This window comes from Bos indicus x Bos taurus, chromosome 7 (genome assembly GCF_003369695.1).
Source record: "Bos indicus x Bos taurus breed Angus x Brahman F1 hybrid chromosome 7, Bos_hybrid_MaternalHap_v2.0, whole genome shotgun sequence".
NCBI lineage: Eukaryota > Metazoa > Chordata > Mammalia > Artiodactyla > Bovidae > Bos > Bos indicus x Bos taurus.
Genome location: NC_040082.1, coordinates 28,932,172 through 28,954,819, shown reverse-complemented (window position 1 = coordinate 28,954,819; position 22,648 = coordinate 28,932,172). Strand labels below are relative to the sequence as shown.

The following is a 22,648-nucleotide window of genomic DNA, read 5'->3' as shown; positions in this document are numbered from 1 at the left end:
AAGAGGCAGCTGTAGTATAAAGAAACAAACACTGACCTAGGAACCAAAAAAATCTAAATATGACTAAACTCTGCCATGTATTACCTATATTACTGCAGTTGGGTAAGTCAATTTCCATGTATAAAGCTCTACAGTCAATGGGAATTATCACCTACCTCATAGAATTATTGAGAGATTTAAATAAAGCACATTAAAATGCCTTGAAACTCTAAAGCATAATTCCATTTATACTATTAATTTGTTGAAACACAAAAAGACTATTCTATCAAAAATTCATATTAAAAATGTACATGTATTTCACACTGATACAACTAGGTAATCTCCTGTAGTCCTGAAAGCCACAGAAGACACTAAATGCCTATATTAGAGAAAACTCTTCTTTAGGAACTACATACTAATCCTCATTCTAAATATTAGAAATATTGGGGAGAAAATGAGCTAAATATAGTGATATCCTGTTGTGATATATTTATAACCAGTTACATCCTTGATCCATTAATTCTACAAATATCTATTTGGAATATTCTGGAATATCCTACAAATATTCCACTCCAACCACTGTGTTAAGCAGTAAGACTACAGTGGTGAAGACAATACCCATGGTTCTTTCTCATCAGGGACGTTCCAACCTAACCAGATGAGACATTAAACAAAACATCACACAAATGATCCATGAATTTGTGACAACATGAAAAATGAAAAGTAGAGGTTGCTACGATGCACAGTAAGGGGGTCTTATCCAATATAGGAAATTTATGAGAAATAATTATCCAGTTGTACCATCTTTCTCAAACCAACAGGCCTTAAGTGTTCAATAAATCTTAACTATTTCTTACATCAATAATACAAAAGCCAGGTGTTCCACTCCCTTCATTAGGAACAACTATATTCCTGGGGTTTAGAAGATAAGAGATAGGCAACCTTTTTATTTAGGAAGACATACAAACTAAACTCACCACCCAATTGCTCATTAACAGCTAAAACCACTCTAGGAAGCACAGCTTCTCATCCCAATTTTGACTCATATTTTATGTATCAATTATGCTGATGCTGAGAGGTTACCTCAGCATCTACTACCATTGGGTAGTTTAGCCTGTTTAAAATGCTCTAACCCCAAATCTCCTCATGACTGACTCTTTCAATATTACTCAGGTCTCTGCTTATTCAGGTCTCCCCTGAACCACCCAATCTAACGCAGCCTTCCTGTCATTCTCTATATTACAATTACACTACTTTATTACCTTTTTAGCACTTCTATCTGAAATTGCCTACTGTATATATTGGGTTAGCCAAAAGATTCATTCAGATTATTCCATAAGATGTCCCAATATTTACTTGTTTATTATTATATGCTTCTCTTTCAAACTTGAAAGTAAGTTCCATAAGGCAAGGACCCATTTCATTCTCTCCGTATCTTCAAGATACATCTTCCTTGCCAAAGACCTCCAGTTGTGCTTAGGTAGTTCAGATACAAGTGAGGAATGTTCCCAGCCTGGAGGATGACCAATTTAAGTCAGTTATGGTTATCCCATTACCGTTCCCAGTAACTGGTTTAGCGGAGGGAACTTAACAGTTTCCTTCAATAAGGCATAAGAAGACATCTGCTAAGTACCTCAAGAAGAAGCTTTTCTCTCTGATTAATGAGACATAAAGGAAAAACCTTGCCCCTTCTCCTGCCTTTATACTTGGTTGTATGAGGAAGTGACTCCGGGAACCTGATGCAGGGACGATGCATTCATGGGAGGGAAAAAATGAAGATGGAAGAGAAGCTGATCTCCTGGTGTTCTTGAGTCTCTATATCAACGCAGAAACTACCTCTTCTAGACATCCTGTTATATAAGAACTATTCTTAAGCCCTGACCAATTAAGCCATTTTCTATGTCTTGTTTTGATACCCACCACCAAAAGCTTCCCTGGTGGCTCAGAGGTTAAAGTGTCTGCCTCCAATGCGGGAGACCTGGGTTCAATCCCTGGGTCGGGAAGATCCCCTGGAGAAGGAAATGGCACCCCACTCCAGTATTCTTGCCTGGAGAATCCCATGGACGGAGGAGCATGGTGGGCTACAGTCCACAGGGTCGCAGAGAGTCAGACACGACTGAGCAACTTCACTTTCACTTTCTTTCCTTACGAAAAGCACAATAATCTCTTAAGTCTCTTGTTTCTCCTGTAATATTAACAGAAAGCAGTACCTACAGTCTAGCAGATTCTTGAGATTAAATGAGACAATGCAATTAAAGTGCACAGCCACTAAGTCATGTCCAACTCTTTGTGATCCCATGGACTGAAGCTTGCCAGGCTCTTCTGTCCATGAAATTCTCCAGGCAATTTCCTTCTCCAGGGGATCTTCCCCATCCAGGGGTCAAAGATTCTCTACCGCTGTACCACCTGGAAAGTCCCAAGTAAAGTGGCAAATATAAACAAATACTCAAATGATAGCATCTGCTGTTACTGTTGCTATTAAACATTTAACTTTCTACGACAAAACTCCACAAACTCTTTATGTAGTATTTGGGATTTTGTTATTTTACAGAAAAAAAAAAATCATTTTAATCCTGTTTAAATAAAATCATTTTTAACAGGATTACTCATTCACTTTCTTTACTTTTTTATATTAGTAAAGAAGATTTTTTTTCCCTCAAGTTTGAAGTAGGTAAAAGGAAGAATCAAGGCAAATATCAGATCACTAAAGAAAAATAATCATATTAATTTCAGGTGAGACTCTGGTTTTGGCATCAATTCCTCCCTTAACTTACACAGAGCTAAATAAAAATTTTCATCTACTATCCTTATCTTCACAAATATTTTGTTAGTATTTTAAGATGGCTTGTGTTGTGTTAGTTGCTCAGTTGTGTCCAACTCTATGCAACCCCACTGACTATAGCTTGCCAGGCCCCTCTGTCCATGAAATTCTCCAGGTAAGAATATAGGAGTGGGTAGCCATTCCCGCCTACAGGGGATCTTCCTGACCCAGGAATTGAACCCAGGTCTCCTGCATCGTAGGCAGATTCTTTACCATGTGAGCCACCAGGGAAGTAGATTACACTAACTACAAATTTATAATATGTTAGTAACTAAATCTGTATTAAAAATACAATTACAAAAAATTCTTTTTTAAAAGAAGTGTTATACATCAGTGTCTACAATTTTTTTCTGTGCTCAACTACTTGTTTGATATGCCATGAAGCAAAATTAACACAGATCAAAAATAAGAGATTTCCAGGTCATTGGTTTAAGCTCACTCCCATTGAATTGTAATCTAAAATGTTATGATGGCTCATTACTATTGGAAAGCAGTATGGGTCTTACATGAAACAGAATAATCAAAATTCTTAAAGTATAATATGAAGGTGGTTTTGTCACTACTAAAGAAGTGGCACCAACTGAAGTGTCTCTTTTAAAGAGGAACAAAGAACAAATACTAATTCCTTCACTGCCCAGAAATGCCCAGGCTCTTGTGAGCTCAGATAAATTTCTGGTTCTATCAATATTACAAAAACATTATTAGCACCACTTCTCAAAAATCTTTACTAACCCACTCTGACAAAAATTACCAGTTACCCATTATGACCAATAAAAATTTGAGCAACTTGTACAGCTATTAGAAGTTACCTGGAAAAACACTATTCTTCCCTGGTTGGAACATTTTTCTACCTGTTTTTCAACATCTCACACAGTGACTCAGATACATAGTTCAGGGGAAGAACAGCCTCCACTATTTCTGTACTACTGAAAACAGGTAGGATATAAATCTTGGCAGACCACCTTTTGGATCACTCTTTAGCGTATACACAGGGTTTTGGTAGTATAGTCAAATAACTCACAGTTCAAGTCATGTTAAGTTGTATACATGTGTTACATTAATAGATGTTACATATGTAAAACATATGTAAAATCTGACAAGCAAATTTTAAAATCCAAATATAACCACTTACTTTTAATTCCAAACTCTTTTCAGATTTCAAAATATATCTTATTCTATTGCTCCAGTGCTATTTTAAAGCCCTCCTTTGATAAGCAGTAAGTTATTAATAAAGTAATATTTTAGCATGTTTACAGAGGCTTACTAACCAACAATACATCACTAGTACACAAATATTTTCTATCCTTCCCATACCAATGTCAAAGCAATAAAGTACACACAATAGTAGGGAATAGTCCCACATATTACAGAATAAAATTATCTTCAATACATATTTTAAATTAAACATTCTAAGTAGTTTCCTGTCTTTTAAGTCTAGTACATTAAGCCTCAATCCTATGTCCCAACATTAATGTAATGGTTGTGATCTCTATGGAAGAGAAAACATTCTAAATTTCCCAGATTTTACTTCTAATTCTAAACTGTTAGGGTGGAGTGTTAATAAACAGCAACCTCGGTATTCCAGCCCTTGTTTACAGTGTATGTTTCAATTTTAAAACAAAATAATTCTATTTTCTAGTAGTAACTGAAAATGTAAGATGCATTTAGTTCACTACTGCAAAGTAAAACTTAATTTTTTTCACTCTAAATTGGTTTTATATGGCAAATTGGCCATAGGGTGTGGAAATAAACCTATTTTTTTTTTTCTTTCACAGCTCTGAAAAAATACATCTCAACATTATTACTATTTCTAAGAGTAATAAACCTCTAAATAAACAATACTAAAAGTTAACTCTCAACATCTTACACTTTTTTCTTTAGATTTGTTCCTTCAAAAAAAAATCATTTTTTGGATACTTCTAAAATAATGGAAAGGAGATCAATCAAAAAGTAAGGCTCCCAGAGCTGACATATTAGATACAAGTTATTTTGGAGGAAACATCCTGGGGATTGAGAAGGGAAGAGTCAACTGAATATCATATAGAAAATTTAATCCCCGTAAAGGTATTCCTTCATTGGTTTTAGAAATCTTGAATTGTGTTAAATGAATTAACTGCTTCTCAATTAAATTTCTGACGAGATCTGTATTACTTCACTTGCCTTATTTCCTTTAGGAAAAAAAGGAAGGAAGGAAGAAGAAAAGTTTACCATTTTTAGGGGGGGAAATTTAATTAAAAAGAGGTCATGCTGATGCTAGTATCTACAAACTCTCTTATACGGAGTATTTATTGTTTTTTCCAAATTTCCAAAATTCATTTGACTAAATTCTATTTCATGCATAATCATGGCAGTCTATGTGAAATCATATTTAAATGATCATTAGATTTTAACCACTTAAAAATGAGTCTATGTTGTTTTCATAGTTTAAAAACCAAAGTTACTTCTCAGAGCCCAGGGTCAAATGTACAGACTTCTATAGTTTCTGACAAGTTTAACTTAATGTCACTATTTAGTATCTTTGTTCAATGTTGTTTTGTAACACATTGATCTTTCTGTGCTATTACATAATTTTAAAGATGAAATTAGTTTAACAAAAAGTAGTATCACACTCATCTATTTGCAGGTGCTAGGTACTCTTTCTGTGGCAGTGGTGGCATACAGAGTGGTCTAAAATTCAGCAACATTTCATATAGAACTTGTTCACTACAGTGTCTAATTTTAAAACTTAAATGATCACACAAAAGTTCCAGAAGGAAAAAGTCTCAAGAAGCAAGAATTTTTCATTATTTTAGGCTTTCAACTTTCCCTCCTAAAGTTTGTCTTCCCCATACCATATACATGTCTGCAATCTGTGAAAATGAAGGGTATCAGCATAAGGTGCATCAATGGTCAAGACTACATATCTGATCAAATATTTAAAGTCTGTTATATCTGATTATGTAAAGCTGTTCCCTAAATCTGTAGCAATCTACCCGAAATCAAGAAGGCAAACTAGGATGGTGAAAAAAATGTATCTTTCATCTTCAACTACAGATTTTAAGCAGAGATATCTTTGTTAGAAACCCAGCTAGTAGTGTATCTCTGGGCAAAGTTACTCAACTAGTCAAGAGTTTTCTTATTTCTTTAATGGAGAAAAAATTTAAAAAGTATCTTGCAGAATTGTTGGGAGAATTAGAAAAAATAAAGTGCAGAACACAGTGACTTACACACAGAATAACAATTTAAATAATGATTACTCTTTTGTTATCAGTTATTTTTTAAATATCCCTAAGCTAGAGAATATGGAATTCAAACTTCCAAAGTCCTTATTCTGGAGGTCACTGAAAAAAATTTTTTTCACATTGAAAAAATGCCCTTGAGTCTAACATCTTCATTATTCAACAGTATTTAGTTGGTGCTTTTGACATTTGAAGACACTATTCAATGTCAAGGACACCTCAGAGAAGAAATCCCAAGTATTATCCCTTGCCCTCAAGAAACTTACATTTTAGAGGAAGGCAGATATGAAACAACCAATTGCATAGTTACTTAATTGCAACTGAGACTACAGTACAATGTTACAAAGAAAGCCTGCTAAAGGGGGAAATGACCTAACAGGATCAGAATTTATATTTCTACACAAACATCCCTCCTCCCTCCAAGGGTTTTCAATCACCCTGTCTATAATTAAACCTAATCCAAACTTCTGTATAGACTTGACCCGTCTGGCTTTTAAAACAATGAAATCAGTAATTAACCTGACTTCAGTCATTTTTATGTTCAGAAATGTATAGTGAAAGTATAGAACCTGCATAAAATCTACAAATTAATTTCAAGTATCCCATACAGTGACTTAATGAAAGAGAAAGCAAAGATATAATATAGATAAGGGCCTGTCTGCTCTCCTCTATGAACTCAAAAGAAAATGTATTTCTTGATGGATTATAAAACAAGTATTTTTATTTTATGTACATGCCATTATTTTTAATGATGACTCATTTTTCAGAATGTTTTTATTGTAAAATGTTTACATATTCATTACTGAAAAACATTATTTCTGTGATTTTTAAGGTCAGTACAGTTCTAATTTGCTATATAAAAGAACATTCTTCACTCAAGCACTTTTTGAGGTCTACCTCCTTAAAAAAAATTTTTTTTTAGGTGATATCCATTTTAAAGACAACTTCAAGATACCTATCTTCAAAAGTCAGTAGGTTATTGTGGAACAGTGCCCTTAAAGTCCCAAGTACACATAAAGGGCAAAAAATGAGTAATCAGATCAACTCTTCTAGCAAAATGAAACTTATTGCATCAAACAGAATCTACCTCAATGTTTGTCTTAGATTCAAACAACATTCGCCTAGAAATTAACGCAACAACAGTTAACTCAGAATGGTCATTGTCAATTCTCCAAAAGTGGCCTCTTTACCTATATGTAGTCCATAAGGCAAAGCAATCCAGGATTCCTGCTGCCAATTATAATGAAGGGAAGAAATTTATTTAAATCAAATAGCACCATCTAGCAGAACTCTCACCACCTGGCTTACAAGTGTAGATGTTACTTGGTGTTCAGTTTGGTAGACTTGACAGCAAAATGGCAATTATTTATTTTCGTGACATAACCACAGAATTAGAGCTAGAAAGGACTTAAGACACACCAGGTTCAACTTCCTCATTATTATGCTAGATGCTTTTAAAATTTTTTTACAAAGTTATCATAATATAGATTAAATTCAGCCATTCCTGGAAGTTCAAATAAAACCCAAAATTTGGATTCTCAAATTCAACCACCCTGAAAATAAGTAAAATATACCTCAATACACATTTCAATTCCTTCACTCCCAAAACTATGAAATCCAAATACTCTGTAATCATTAAAACATCTTCCCTAAATGTTTCTATTTTCTCAGATATATTGCCACTAAATGATAAATGCACACAAATTACGCTATCTCAAAACTTCAATTTCAGTAACTTGCTATTTCTTAACCAACCTATAATGCTAAATCTTTTACATACTCCTAGTCACAGCAACAAGATCCTGAATACAGCTCAGAAAATACCTTGGGGGTGAGGGGGGCGGGGAGTATCTTTTTTTGGTTTGTTTTGATATGCCAAGGCCTGCCGCCCCTAAATCCTATAGGAATTGCGTTTATTGCTACCAACACGAAGATTAGGAAATGTTCCCAACCGTAGGGCACAAGAAACTTTCAGAAGACTATTAACTGCCTAAAACTAGGAGGGAAACCCGGTAGTTTCTGCACATTCGGTTTTTATTTACGCAGCTATTTCCTTGTGCAAGGTGACTAAAGTAGCTTTTGAGAGATGCTCTCAGACTTTTCCCCAGTCTGAAGTCCTCGGAAGGGCAGAGCGCGTCCAATGACAGGGATACGCCTCATCCTAAGAATGGAGGTGGTTAATGGGAATCACCATAAGAGCTGCTGCACAGAAAAGAGGGGTTCTTCCTCAGTGGTCACAGTCACTATGCGCTCTCATTTTTAGTAACAACCAAATCACCGTTACAAGCACATAAGAATAGAAGCAAACAACCCTGCTTCGCAGCGTGCCGTGACGGTGGCATCCCAGGCCGGGAGGGGCTCTTTTCTCACCAGCCTCCCCTGGGCTCCCACCGGAGTTAACACCTGTATCTCTTCGCCACACCGACCGAACAACTAACTCCTCCCCGTCTCCACGCTTCGATCCTTCCTGCAAGTCCGGGTTCGGACCACTGCCCCCTCCCCACCGCAGACAGCCCTCCTGGCGCCAGCGGCCGCGGCCCCCACCGCTACTCCTCTGCTCCCCGCGACCCCCGCTCGCCGCCCGGACCGCCACGGCCCTCCACGTTTGGGAGGCTGGAAGTCTCCAAAAAAAAAAAAAGTTCTCCAGCCGTCGCCGCCGCCGAGTTGGGTAGACTGCGAGCGGCAGAAACGCCAGCCTACCCCAGCAGCTCCCGCTTCTCGCCAGCACACTTTTCCTCCCCGGGAACTCGGTCCTTTGACTCCCAAACTTCAGCGGCGCCCCTGGCGCCCCCTGCCCCGGGCTCCGCGGGGCGAACGGGGCTGCGAATGCGGCGTCCCTCCTCCGGACCAGGAAAGCCCCGACGCCCACCCAGCCCACGCCCCGCACACGCCCTCCGCGCCCCGCGCGCGTCTCCGCGCCCAGCGGGGCCCCGCTCGGCCGCTCCACGCCCGGCTTCCGCCCGCCGCGCGCCCGGCCCCGCTGCCTTCGCCTCGCCAGGCGCAACCGGCCCCGGCGCCCGAGCCCCCCGCCGCGGCGCCCCTCGAGCTGCCCGCCCCGACCCCGGCCGCCCCCACCGAACACCCACATTCCCTCCGCGTGCCCTCCTCCACGCAGCTGACCCCTCTCGCCCAACCTCTACCCCCGGAGGCTCTCCGCTCCCCGCAGCCCCGGACCCCAGCTCCAAAGTTACTTTGCGAGGAGGTGAACCCGCGGGTTATTTCCCTCAATCACCCAAACAAGTTTCCATCCCCGCCACCAGCACCGCCGCCGCCCCCCGACACACTCGCTCCCTCCCGCCCGCCAGACCCCACGGCCGCCAGCCCCGCGCGAGCCCCTCCTGGGAGACAGCCGCTCCCCGCACCGCACGCCCCCCACCTCGCGCACCCCTCCCCCTGCCAGCCCACCCCCCGGCTCTCCCCCGGCAGAGAGTGTCTGTGTGTCTGGGTGTCTCCGAGAGAGTGTGCGAGTGCGTGCGTGTGTGTGTGTGCGCGCGTGAGAAGGCGGAGGAGGGTGAGAAGCGGAGACACTTACTTCTCCCGGGCCTGGCTGTCGGACGGGACGGCGCTGCTGTTACTCTTGCCTTTGCCGTACATGCTTGTGCCGAGAGCAGCTCCCACTGTCACGCACCTGTCAACCCATCACAGCCTCCCCGGGAACAGCCCCGTCCCCATGGCGACCCACGCAGCCACCCCCACTATTGGCCGCCCCACGCCAAAGCTCCGCCCCCTTCGCCCAGGCAACGCACGAGACTGACAGGCCTCCCCCCCCACCTCCGGCCTGCCGAAGCGCGCGGCGGCGGCTACAGCCTAAGCGGCAGTCTCCTCCCTCCTTCCCTCCCTCCCGGGTTCCCTCCCTCCTTCCCTCTCCGCTCTCCTCCCTCCTCCCGCTCCTCTCCCCCCCTCCCCCCTCCGAACCCCGGCGCAAGGGGGGAATTAGAAACTGCTCTAGAAGGATTTTAAACAACTGGCTGTTCCCTCCGCCGCCGCCCCTCCCCCCGCACCGCCCGCGCTCGGCTCCTCACTGGAGAGAAGGCGCCGGGAGGAGGGGAAAGTGCGGCCTGGAGTCTCTGGCAGGAGCCGGCGGAGCCGGAGCGGCCCAGACTTCAGGGCGCCCGCCGAGTACGCAGGCAAATCTACGGCCCCAGCCGCCCTGGGGAGCCTCCCCCACCAGCCCCTTTCTCCCGCTCCTCTCCTGTCTGTGACCCCGCGCCGGTACCCAGGATTGATCTCTGCGGTCCTCGGCCCTACTCCCTGCGGTGTCGCCCCCGCCCAGCTCCCAGAGGGCCGGCTGGCGGGGGACACGCGCACTGTTCCCTCGACCTTCTGGCTGAGCGACCGGGAGCGACTCGCCTTCCCTCCGGGGAGGGACTATGCCTCCGGCCCTTGGCGCCGCTGGGGTGGCGTCGCCTGGCTCCTGGGGCCGCGCCCTGCAGCCCGGGGGAGCACTCGGGCTCGGGCCTGGCTCCTCTCTTTAGAGGTGAGCCTGCCTCCCAAAGGTGGCCCAGTGACTCCTGGGGCCTCAATGGCCCCCACCTTGTCCTCCTAAGATCAGGGCCCCGCGACATGCCAGACCTACTGCAGAAAAGGGCCCCGGGTATCCCCACCTGGCCTGCCTCTCCAGCCTTGGGCGTTGATGCCAACTCATCCTGACCTTTGGAGTGGAAAAGACCGTAGAAGGCTTTTAAAAACATCCCTGTCTTTGTCCATCAGGATAGGCCCCAGCTGTGCTCCAAGGTGTACAAAGCTTTTGCCAGAGCTGAACGGCTGCCTGAGAATATTCATGGATCCCAGGCCCCAATCCCATTTCAGTAAAGGCAAAAAAGTTTCTGAAAACACACACAACCTGGCTCCCAACTGAACTCCATCCTTTATCTTGTGGAGATCCTTGGATGTAAAATGAGACAGAGTGCAAGTACGGTTAAAAAGAAGAGATGGGCATCAAATAGGGAGTGACAGGAGAAGTGGGATGCAGTTGGGGGTCAGATAGGGGAAAACATCAAGAAAGGATAAAAAGACATGGAACAGCTATGGGAGGGGAGAGGAAATAACATTCAAATGGAGAAAGAGACCTTTCTTTTCCTCACATGCAGCTTTAAACTTTTAGTAGTAGGATCATAAAAATGTATATGGAGATTCTGAGATAGATGGAATGGAAAGAAATGGGCTTGTGTGGGCATTGACAGCAAGTGATAGGAATATAACATCAACAGAAGGTTAAGGAAGGGCAGTTAGTAAAAATGAAAGAATCAGAAAAGGTGCTGGCAACCAAACATAAATCAAACACTGGGAAAAATGAAGAGAAGGGACCTGCTATGTTAAGGAAAATGAAAACAAAAATGGAAAAGGTAAAGTGTAAAAAGAAAAATAAGAATAACAAACAAGATTAAATGAAGTAGCCATAGAATATAGCAAAAGATGACAATTACAGTAGAGGATTGACTAATACAAAAGGATACAAGAAAAATAAAATGTTTTTATTAAAAGGACAAAAATTCAGCCAATAGAAGTGAAGATAAAGTCAAAAAAGTCACACTGGCTTAAGTTGATTTTTGAGAGCTAATCTACCTTTTCTTATTCAAAATTCTCCTCTCTGTTTACAATAACCTGCAGTGGTGGGGACAGGACATTCTTGGGCTCTGAGGTACTTGGAAGTGTTGCAGGAAGGGGGACCCCTTCCAGGGCCCAAAACTGGGCTCTTGTCTAACACTCGGAAATGAATTGTCCGAGGAGACACATGTGCTGACAAAGCAAGAGATTTTATTGGGAAAGGGCACCCGGGTGGAGAGCAGCAGAACCCAGGAGAACACCTCTGCCACGTGGCTAACAGTCTCTGGTTTTATGGTGATGGGATTAGTTTCCGGGTTGTCTTTAGCCAATCATTCTGACTTGGAGTCCTTCCTGGTGGTGCACACCTTGTTCAGCCAAGATTGGATGCCAGAGAGAGAGAAGGATTCTGGGAGGTGGTCGGACATGTGTCCCCTTTTGACCTTTCCTGAACTCTTCCAGTTGGTGGTGGCTTATTAGTTCCGTGTTCCTTACCAGGACCTCCTGTCGTAAAACAACTCATGCAAATGGTTACTATGGTGCCTGGCCAGGGTGGGCCGTTTCAATCAGTGTGCTTCCCCCTAACAGAAGGAGTAATAACCTCCCTCTTTTAACAAACTTTTGTTTGAAATGACCAAATGTCTATCAGGCTGTCACTGTTTACAAACTCTACCTTCAAGTTTGCTGCTATGTAAATTGCTGTTCAATTTAATCTACTTCCATTAGCTTTAACTCAGAAAATTATTAGCATCCCCAGGCTCCATCACCCATGGAACATTCCCTAGTAGATACTGGTTAGAGAATGCTGTCAAGGAGGAAACTGGCAGCTGCTGCCCACACCTGCAATAAGGTAAGGTTTCCGTTTAAAACCAAGAGTGGGCTTTGTACTATTACCCAAGTTCTATATTATCTTTGCACTAGTCTTGGGATCCTCTCTAATTCTCAGTCACGACACATTAGAATTGCCTTAGAACTTTTTTCTTGTTGTTGTTCATTTGTTTTTAAATACCAGATCTGGAACCCCAGCCCAGACTAACTAAATCAGAAACTTTGGGGATGGACCCAGGCATCTGTATATTTTTGTAAGCCCCAGGGCTGTTGAATGCTGCTTTCAGTACCCATTTACAGACAGCCAATGGGCACCATCTTTCAGAGAAAGATTTTTAGGCTGTGGCTCTACAAAGCAGATGACCCTCCCCATGTAAGACACTAAGACATCTTTACAGTGGACTTTACTTTTTATCCATTGAGCTAATAGATTTGTTAATAGGATGAAAATATATGACTACATGTGTTCTTATAGTGCAAGACTACAAATAGCCATGGTTTAATTTGCTTTTTCCTAAAGAGAAAAGAAAATGAAGAAAGAAAATAAGAAGGGCTGTTTGCTGTTTATTGCTGTAAGTTACTTATTTGATTGGTCTTTACCCAGATTTGTTACGTGGACGAGTCTTTTGAATAATGGCATGTTTTCTGATATTTAAAAAATAAATAAATTATAGATCTGCACAGTGAGGCATGGGATTCAAAGCAATTTGGTCTTAGTATCTGGAAATAATAAAATGCCAAAAGGTCTTAGTTCAGAACTTGCCAAGTTAATGTCAGAGTTACCTTTACAAGAATGTTATCATGCAACAAATACACAAAGTGAAAACATGATTGTTACTCTATCTCATAATAGTTTATAGCTTAAGTAATAGCTTAAGTAATCAAATCAATTATCTTTAAAATATCTAAGCAGCTACCTGAACCATCATCTCTGTTTTATTTTTCTCTTAATGTTTACACATGTAAATAAAATTTTTCTTTGCCCTTGTTCAAATTATTTTGAGTACAAAGAGTGTTCTTTGCATCAGCAACTGTATCTCACGGGGCCAATATTCTAATTAATGAGATTTGAAACACATATTCAGAGCCAAATTTGAGATCCCAGACACAGAATCGAAGACCCATGTTTTGTTTGTTTTCATTTTTTTACAAGGGTGAAGAATTAGAACACTTAAAGATTCCTACTGTAAAGAATCTCCATTTTTTTTTAGAAGTTTGAAGGTTTTTTACCTCGTATATAAGGCTGATTAATTTGGGTGGGGGGAGGGGGCGGCTAGATTTAGAGTAGGGGAATGCTGATCAGCTGAGCCATCAGAATGGAGCATTTGCATTTGAGGTTAATTTAAAAAAAAAAAACAAAACTTTATTCTGTCAGATATAGAACACCAGAGTTATTCAATCATTAGGTCTTTTTTCCCTCCCATTTTGTTTGGGCACATATGCACAATTTTCTCTTTCTGGAACCTGCATCTTATTCTTGGAAGTCTTTATCATTTTAAAACAGGCAGTTTATTGTACCACCCTATTGAAGCTCTAGATTGACTATACATTTCTTAGATTCTAATTTTTCTCTAAAACATTGAGGTTAATAATGTCTGTATTCTTACAGTGCATGGAACTTTAGAAAAGATTTCCCTTTGCTATTAATACACAGAACAAAGAGACTATCACTTTATGTTTAAATGGAAGCTAATCATGAATTTAATTATTTCCATCACATAAAATACTTGGGGTGTTAAAAAAGAAAAACATTTAGTGTAGAAAATATTTATTTAGAAAATTTAAACTATTTATACATAAAGATGGATTTTCTTGTTGAGGGGATAATTTTTCTGAAGGACAAAACTGTTCTATTGTTTGTTTTATAGAACTCATTCGTTTATGAAAATAACATCTCCCTACTTACATTTATATCACTTTTCATATGAAGTCACTTAGCAGAATATATGCCAGTTAATTAGATTTTCCTGACCAGCTTTCTAAACCTGGTAAACTGAGTCCAAAGAAAAATTCATTAGCATTATCTGTTCCATAGAGAAAACAATACTAGTTCCAAGATGAGAACTCTGTGTTCCTGGCTGACAGTCCCGTTCCCAGACCACGAAGCCGCACCTCTTTCTCTCAGAAGTGACTATTCCACAGAGGAATGTGAGCAAGCTCTGAGATGTTTGTCACTCAGACTACTGTTTGAAACTTCACTCCTAAGCAGAAGAGACCAGCATGCTCATATTCAAAAACTGTTCACATGCCATGTACCAAAGTAATGGAATGAATGGAGTCATTACAACTATAATATACTATGCAATATGGTCTCTCATACCAGAATAATAAGTAAAATGGGGACTCATATTAACATCATTTGACACACTGCTGTTGGTTTAACATTAGCTAATCTGAGGCAAGACTGTTTTCTTAACCTATTGCCCTAGATTTTTAAAATCCCAATTTAGATATAAACACTTACCAATGACTTAGGAGAGACAGTGTGCAAAGCTACCACTTCTAAATAGTTCCTTCTCTAGAGTGCCTCGTTTTTCTAACACTGTCAAGAATTTGCAGTTTAGGAACTTGGAATAATTCTGATTCAAAGGATTGTGCATAAGCTAAAGACGAATAAAAATTAAAAAAAAAAAAAAAACCAGGGCTACCATGTATGGCAATTTCTTACACTTTAGCACATTTTGCAAAACAAATTCCAAGTGTTGCAGTGTTCACTGGCTGGATTTTTGTCATTAAATGTTGAAAGTTATATAATGGGAAGTGTGCCAAAGAGTGTTCCTTATTCAAAAGTATTACTATATTTTTTTAGTGCATTCCTAAATCTTCACAATGATTTTTCACCTACTAAGGTTATGCCAATGTGATGTCTTTGCACTCTTGGAGTTGACAAAAGCCCCAGTCTCAAGAGGGAAGCTGTACAACATTTCAGGCAGTGTCATTTCCTTCTGTTGGGAGTGGAAACATAGGAGGAAAAAAATAGCACTACATTTGCTTTTCATAATTTTCCAACATAACTGGATCTCCTCGACCAAGTGTGGCAAAAAAAAAAAAAAGGAAGATGACAAATATATCACTATGGTATTTTATTTACCTTGAAACGGTATAAGTGTTAAAAATCTGCTTAAGATAAATGCTGAATTTTGTCATTGCCAAGTCAGTCATAAGGAATAAACAATCTTATCAGGGTCATGTATACTTCCCAGAGATGTAGAGGACACTTTAATATTTTATTTTGGGGGTATTCAAAAAGTGTTTGAAAGCAGTTGGACTCCATCCTATATATTGCAGTAAGTTCCTGAAGATTTATACGTACTCTGTGATAGTAACTGCTATCTGCCAGCATCATCATTACATTATACCTGTACAAACCAAATTCCTCAACAGATAAATAATGTTATAATCCCATTAGCATCTTTCAAAACTCCTCAGGCCTTTTTCTTTGGACCTAAATATCTGATGCAGAAGAGAGAAGGGTCCCCACCACATGGTGCTGAGCTATTGACTACTACGAGGCAACACCCATTAGCCTCACCCAACTTCTCAGACCCATGCTGTCTGTGGTCTGGAGGGCCAGTGTTAGGAAATTTAAGGAAGAAGACATTTTTGTCTTGCAGTCTGTTACTGCTCCTCTGAGTGTGCCTCCTACCCTGTAACACTCATGGGATTTTAGTTCTTTGAGGAGAAACTTTATAAGGGTCCACAAGCCTATGGACACTACTTAGGGCTATATTGCTTTGTTAAGGAGAGTTTTGACCAACCTCTGGAATGTTTTTCTTTAATACAATATTTGGTGCAGAGGTGCCCAGAAATTAGAGGCTTCACAAGCACCGTGTCCGTTTGCCTGGCTCTTCAGCCTGGTCCCGTTTCTAAGAGGAAGGCAGACGAAGAGGTCACTCTGGTGATGGATGTGGGTAGTCTATGGAGAAGGGTGGTCATGGAAGAACCCAGCTCTGGGCACTTCCTGCCACTCCTCTGGAAGAGTTACCCGTGTACTGAGACGTTCTTGTGCTGCTTCATTTGTTTTTGCCTTGGCACTGTGTCCTTTTAGGAGCTGTCAGTTCTACTCTATGGTTTGGGTGTTTTATTTTAAAGGAGCATTTATCATTTGTGGAATGAGGAGACACATCCATGTCTCAGGAATTTTCTGAAAACCTGGAGAGTTCACTAAAGGGCTGTGAGAGGGGTTGCGGGGAACAGGGCTATATTTCATCACTTCAGCTTCCTGTCAGTGCGGGTTCTTCAAAAGGCTCTCCCATGTAAACTCCCACCTTCCCATTCCTTCTTTTCCCCGTTCTTCCTCTCTTCCCTCTTCCCTCTCTTCACCCTTTAACCCCTGACAAAAGCACAAAATGTGAGAGAGATTGGCAAGTTTCATGGGAACACATTAGATTGAAACACATGGAACTGCTATATTTGCAAGTCAGACATGGTTGATTTGGCAATGTCATATGGTTCACCACGCAAGAATTTCAGTTCTTGCGGACCACACTACAGACTTCTTATGTATTAACAACACTAATATTTATCAAGCTCTTGCCAGGTACTATCTAAGTGCTTTACATAGAATATCTCATGCAATGCTCTACCTCAAAGCATTTACTCTTTCATGCACCATGATTCTAGAAGGGCAAGCCTCTCTATGAATTCAGGTTGGATTAAATATAGGCGGGGCCACTCGAGCAGGGCTTACAGGACCTTGCTTCAGCATGGTAAGCAGCACTGAATTCTGTTCTTAACAGCTAACCCCCTGATTAGGTAAAATCAAAAACACCAAGCCACACCCTGCTTTATTACAGCCTTGTCTTTTATCAAATACATCATTTCCTCCCATTTTGACTGTTGCAAAGTAAATCCCTTGGCTCACTATAGGTTATTAAAAGGAAAAACGATGTGGCATGAATCTATTTTTTTATGTTTAAAAGAGATGAGTATTCTTACTCTGACTAAATTGGTCAGTTCATGTCTAATTTCCAATCTTCACTTTGTTCATTCCTCTGAGAAATATCAACCACACTTCCCAGAACTAGGTGGCTGTGTGATCTATGAAAGATGAAATTCAAAACCAAGGTCTTCATTTTAACTCACATTCTGCTTAGGAAAAGGGAAACCTGAATCACTGGATTCCACTGACATCCATTCACTCATCACTGTATGTAAGTGCCCTACCTCTGGAAATGGTCAAAAACTTATCCCCGCATCTAAATCAGCCCATTGCAATTCCCTTTGGGTTTGGTTTTTTTTTTTCCCCCTGTGTGGTTTTCCTTTCCTGGTGAATTGTTGTAGTTCACTGTTACTTTTCCTTCTTCCCTTGTTTTTTGGCTTCACTTCCTCCTCCTATTGTTGTCGCTGTCTTTTCCTCTCATCACTTTTCCTGTTGCCTTTCCAGTTGGGTGGGGCCCTCATCCAACTCACTCACTCTCTGGCTCTAGAGTCTCTTCGTTTCAGGACAGAATAATCTTGTGCCAAATAGTCTCAATCTCTGGGGCATCACAAGAAAGATCCTAGAGGCTAAATATCCCCAAAGTTTTCTTTTATTGATCTTATATTAAAATGTAATCCAAGGATGCCTAATTAGGTAAGAAAAAATACTCATCCTCTTGGCCTCCTAGCCCCAGACCATTCTCAACTATGACAGCACCAACATCCATCAAATCCAACAATGAAATCAACCTTGGTTACTTAGCATAATAGAAATAAACTTGTAATATTCTATTAGTGAAGGATCAATGTCTCCTGTCTTGAAAATAAACATCAGAGCTTGGTCTCAACATTTATGTAGCAGCAGGAGACCATTATTTTGTGGCAGTATTCGATTACATTGACATCAAGACAGATTTATTAAATTAATAAATAGTACATGATTTTCAGCCTTTAATTTCCAATCCTCACTACCACCCCTCCTCCTTCTCAAGCTCAAGGTGATCTTCTGAAACCTTTCATCCATATTTTGGATTCCCCCATTATCTATGGTTTTTATTTCTTTTTTGCTATTTGTCAGTTTGTACTCAAGTTAATTTTTTAAAATATCCATTTTTTCAGATGGAGTATTTTAAATGGTTATTAAGAACAATGTTAATAATGAGAATCACTGAATTGCTAATTGTTAAAATATTTCATTGACATAGTATATGAAGAAGTATTTCAGATATGCTTTTCAAAGTTCTGAATGAGGCTAATAGCAAAAGCCCAGGATCCTGCTGCCTCTTCCTCTAACTTCCAACCTCAGGGCCTCTGTCCTGGCTGTTTCCTCTGCCTTGAATGCTCTTCCCTCTGATCTTTGTGTGGCTGGCTCTTCATTACTCAGGTCTGCAGGAATGTCAGAGAGGTTTACGGAGATTCCTTTTTAAAGAGCTTGCTCCTCCATCCTGTCACTCTTCATCCCGTAGCTCTGTTTGGGTTTCTTCAGTGTCACATGTCACTATCTGAAAGGTTTGTGGTATGAATAACCCTGTTGGCTTGCATACTCCATGAGGACAGCTGTCTTACTGTGCTTATACTAGACTCTGCTATGTTCCAAGACTTGCAACAGTAGCAGGTCCCCAGTGGCACTCAATGAACAAATACAGCTGAACCTGAACAATAGGTGGGTTAGGGGTACTGGCCCTCCAGGCAGTCAAAAATTTGCATATAACCTCCATATACTTGGTTCCTCCATACACTTGGCTCCTCCATATCTGTGGATCCACATCCATGAATTCAATCAGCCTTGAATTATGTAGTACTGTATGAGGAGACCCACACAGTTCATATCCATGTTGTTCAAGGGTCAACTGGAGTCATCGAATGACAGACCCACTGCATAAATGGATAAATAAAATGATCAAACATGAATGAACATATATCTTCAGTTCAGTTCAGCACTCAGTCGTGTTTGACTGTGTGACCCCATGGACTGCAACATGCCAGGCCTCCCTGTCCATCACCAACTCCCAGAGCTTAATCAAACTCACTTCCATCGATCTGGTGATGCCATCCAACCATCTCACCTTCTGTTGTCGCCTTTTCCTCCTGCCCTCAATCTTTCCCAGCATCAGGGTCTTTTCCAATGAGTCAGTTCTTCACATCAGGTGCCCAAAGTATTGGAGCTTCTGCTTTAGCATCAGTCCTTCCAATTAATATTCAGGATTGATTTCCTTTAGGATGGACTGGTTGGATCTCCCTGCAGTCCAAGGGACTCTCAAGAGTCTTCTCCAACACCACAGTTCAAAAGCATCAATTCTTCAGCGCTCAGCCTTCTTTATAGTCCAACTCTCACATTCATACATGACTACTGGAAAAACCATAACTTTGACTAGACAGACCTTTTTTGGTAAAAAAAAAAAAAAAAGTCTCTGCTTTTTAATATGACAGGTTGGTTATAGCTTTTCTTCCAGGGAGCAAGCGTCTTTTAATTTCATGGCTGCAGTCACCATCTGCAGTGATTTTGGAGCCCAAGAAAAGAAAGTCTGCCACTGTTTCCATTGTTTCTTCATCTATTCGCCATGATGAAGTGATGGGACCGGATGCCATGATCTTTGTTTTTTGAATGTTGAGTTTTAAGCCAGCTTTTTCACTCTCTTTCAGTTTCATCAAGAGGCTCTTTAGTTCCTTATATCTTAATTTGCAACAAATTATATCTTGGACATTTGCAACAAATAATCTTTCCAGGCCTCTACCCAACCCCTACAGCCTGGAGGCGGGGGGCTCCTTATATTCTTAGGAACAATAGTGATTGAACAAAAAGCATCAGCATGTCTTTAGATTTTATGCTTCAGCTTTTATTCCAATTTATTATTCCAGCATCTAAGCCAATTTAGCAGAATTTTGGTGAGCAGGACATGAGAGAGAGAAATATTTCCTCCTCTTTTCTATACCATGTATCTAACTTGCTTGGAGTTCCAAGTGGCTTAATGTTGCTGACAATAAGGAAACAAGGAGCACAAGTCAGCAGATTAAGTTTTCAGTAATAAGTTTTCATCACGTCACTCTCCTGCTCAAAAACTCAATTCTTTTTATAGGATAACTTTCTCGCCCCCTCAGATTTATCCAATCTGATCAGTCAATACCTGTAGCCTTCTGTGCATTGTAGTTATATATACATGTCTGTCTTCCCTACCAGAGTATATACTCCTTGAAAATAGACTTTGAATTCACAGACATTTACAGTAGACCTACATGTTGAGCTTGAGCGACTGAACTGAACTGACTTTTGAAGACATTTTGCTACTCTCGAACTCTACAATTCCTACCTCAGTTTGTGCTTTGCCTTTAGGAAGTGATAACTAATGTTTCTGGAATTAAATTTTAGTCCCAGTAGCTGAATTCTGACCACCTGAGTTTGAATTCCCTGCTCCATCAATTGCTCGCTGTGTCATCTTAGGCAACTCACTTAACCACTCTATGCCTTCATTTTATCAACAGCAAACCGAGATGATGTTTCTAACCCTATGTTAGAGTTATTATGAGGACTGAATGAGCAAACGCACAGGGGTCTGCATAGAGCTTGGTGCTTAGTGAAATGTTTATGAATGTTTTATTCCTCAGTAGAGCTTGTCTATGCCCTACATTGTCTGAAACCACACACAAAACGACCTGGCACCTCTGTCAGCACTCCATCGCTTTACATGCTGTTCCCTTTGTCTTGAATGGCCTTACTTACTCTGGTTCCTAATTCCTTTGAAAGCCATTCTCTGCGCTTGTAATCTGTATCATGTATAAGAAAAAGCTACCTTTTACTAGAACTTGACTTTTCCTATCGTCTCCCCAGTGAGATACATGCACCAGGATAATGCTGTGATTCTTCAGCAGAGCCTAAGACAGTCCTGCACTCACAGCAGGTACCCTCTGACTCTTACCTGAAGGCAGTGACTGCAGAATGTAACGCCCAATTCAACAGCCTCTTCATGGGTGGCAGTTGGTCACTCCAATGACATCATCCCTAATTTCATAGATTCAAAGGTGAAAACAGGGATTTTGATGTCATCAAGTCAACTCTGCAAAGTGGGAATCCCCACAGTATACCTTAATTCCACTGAGGAAAGTCTTTCTTATTTTTAACTATTGATACAATGTACTTTCCCTCATTGAATCAGCAATAACAATGGGAAAAAAATTACCTCCTCCTCATAATAAGCCTACATATACTTCAAGAGAGTCATCAAATAATCCTCTTCTCCCAAATAATCAAAATATTTATTTGCATAGCTGCTATCACAGTCTAGGCAATCAAAGCCACTCTCCTATGAAGAAGTCAAGCCCAGTATAGGACTGATCATCCTTCAACCAGTCTGGTGGAGTTCTCTGGAGCGAATATTATCCATCAGAGTGTCCAGACTACCTTCCTGGCTTCAGTAGAACCAAATCCACACCACTCCAGTCGACTGAACTGAACTGATCACAGTCTAGGCAAGCAAAGCCACTCTCCTGTGAAGAAGTCAAGCCCAGTGTAGGCCTGATCATGCTTCAGCCAGTCTGGTGGAGTTCTCCGGAGCAAATATTATCCATCAGAGTGTCCAGACTGCCTGCCTGGCTTCAGCAGAACCAAATCCACACCACTCCATTTGCATGCTTAGATCTCTTACCCTTAGAAGTGCTATATTCAGAAATATAGAAATACCAAAATGGTGTTCAGAAAATAATTTAAAACTGAGTTTAAAATCAGTTATAAATAATAAAATAGCAGTGGGAATTAGAAGAAAAGCAGGAAGAAAAGAAATTGATTGTTCTTTTCCTTTCCACATGTATGGTGAAAATCACAGAAATAATACAACACACAATTAAGCAGCTTCACAGAACTAGAAGGAATAGTAGAAAGTAATGTAGAGCATTTTGGAACATAGGAGAAAACTGTGTTTTCCTTTCTCCATCCAGTCAGCTACAGTCTCATCTGAGGGACCTCTTCCAAAACATTTAAATTTGCTTCAATCACTGATAATTGGATAGTACTCATAACAGATATACTATCATGTGGAAATCATGCAATGAGGTACACTATGGAATCAGAGAAATTCAAAACTCAGTAGAATGACTAGAGAAAGAATGGCTCATCGTAGCTCAAAATATCAGTCTTTTTCAATATGGCAGAGCAAGGCACAGAAAATAGTGAAGATCTTTAACTGTCATTTCCGTAACTTAGTACTATATACCGAGTTCATAAATCCTCATCCCTCAGAATTTATCACTATGGCTAAAACTCATTGATTAAGATTCCATAAATTTGTAATGTTACAGTAATACAGTATGTCATTATGGCTAAGAAAACATTTGATGATTTTTTTTT

At 40.8% G+C, this 22,648-nt stretch overlaps 1 protein-coding gene across 4 annotated transcripts in view; it reads right to left on the bottom strand.

Moving 5' to 3' along the window:
* SSBP2 (single stranded DNA binding protein 2) overlaps positions 1-9,822 on the bottom strand; it is a 314,481-nt gene extending 304,659 nt beyond the window's left edge. For 2 of the 4 annotated variants that reach the window (XM_027545690.1, XM_027545693.1), the window contains exon 1: positions 9,551-9,702. In XM_027545690.1, the coding sequence (XP_027401491.1) occupies positions 9,551-9,612 (62 nt within the window). In that variant the 5' untranslated portion in view covers positions 9,613-9,702. Of the gene's footprint in view, positions 1-9,550 lie in introns of all 4 variants that reach the window. The other 2 variants (XM_027545691.1, XM_027545694.1) reach the window with 2 other exon arrangements.
* Positions 9,823-22,648: the final 12,826 nt, after the last annotated feature.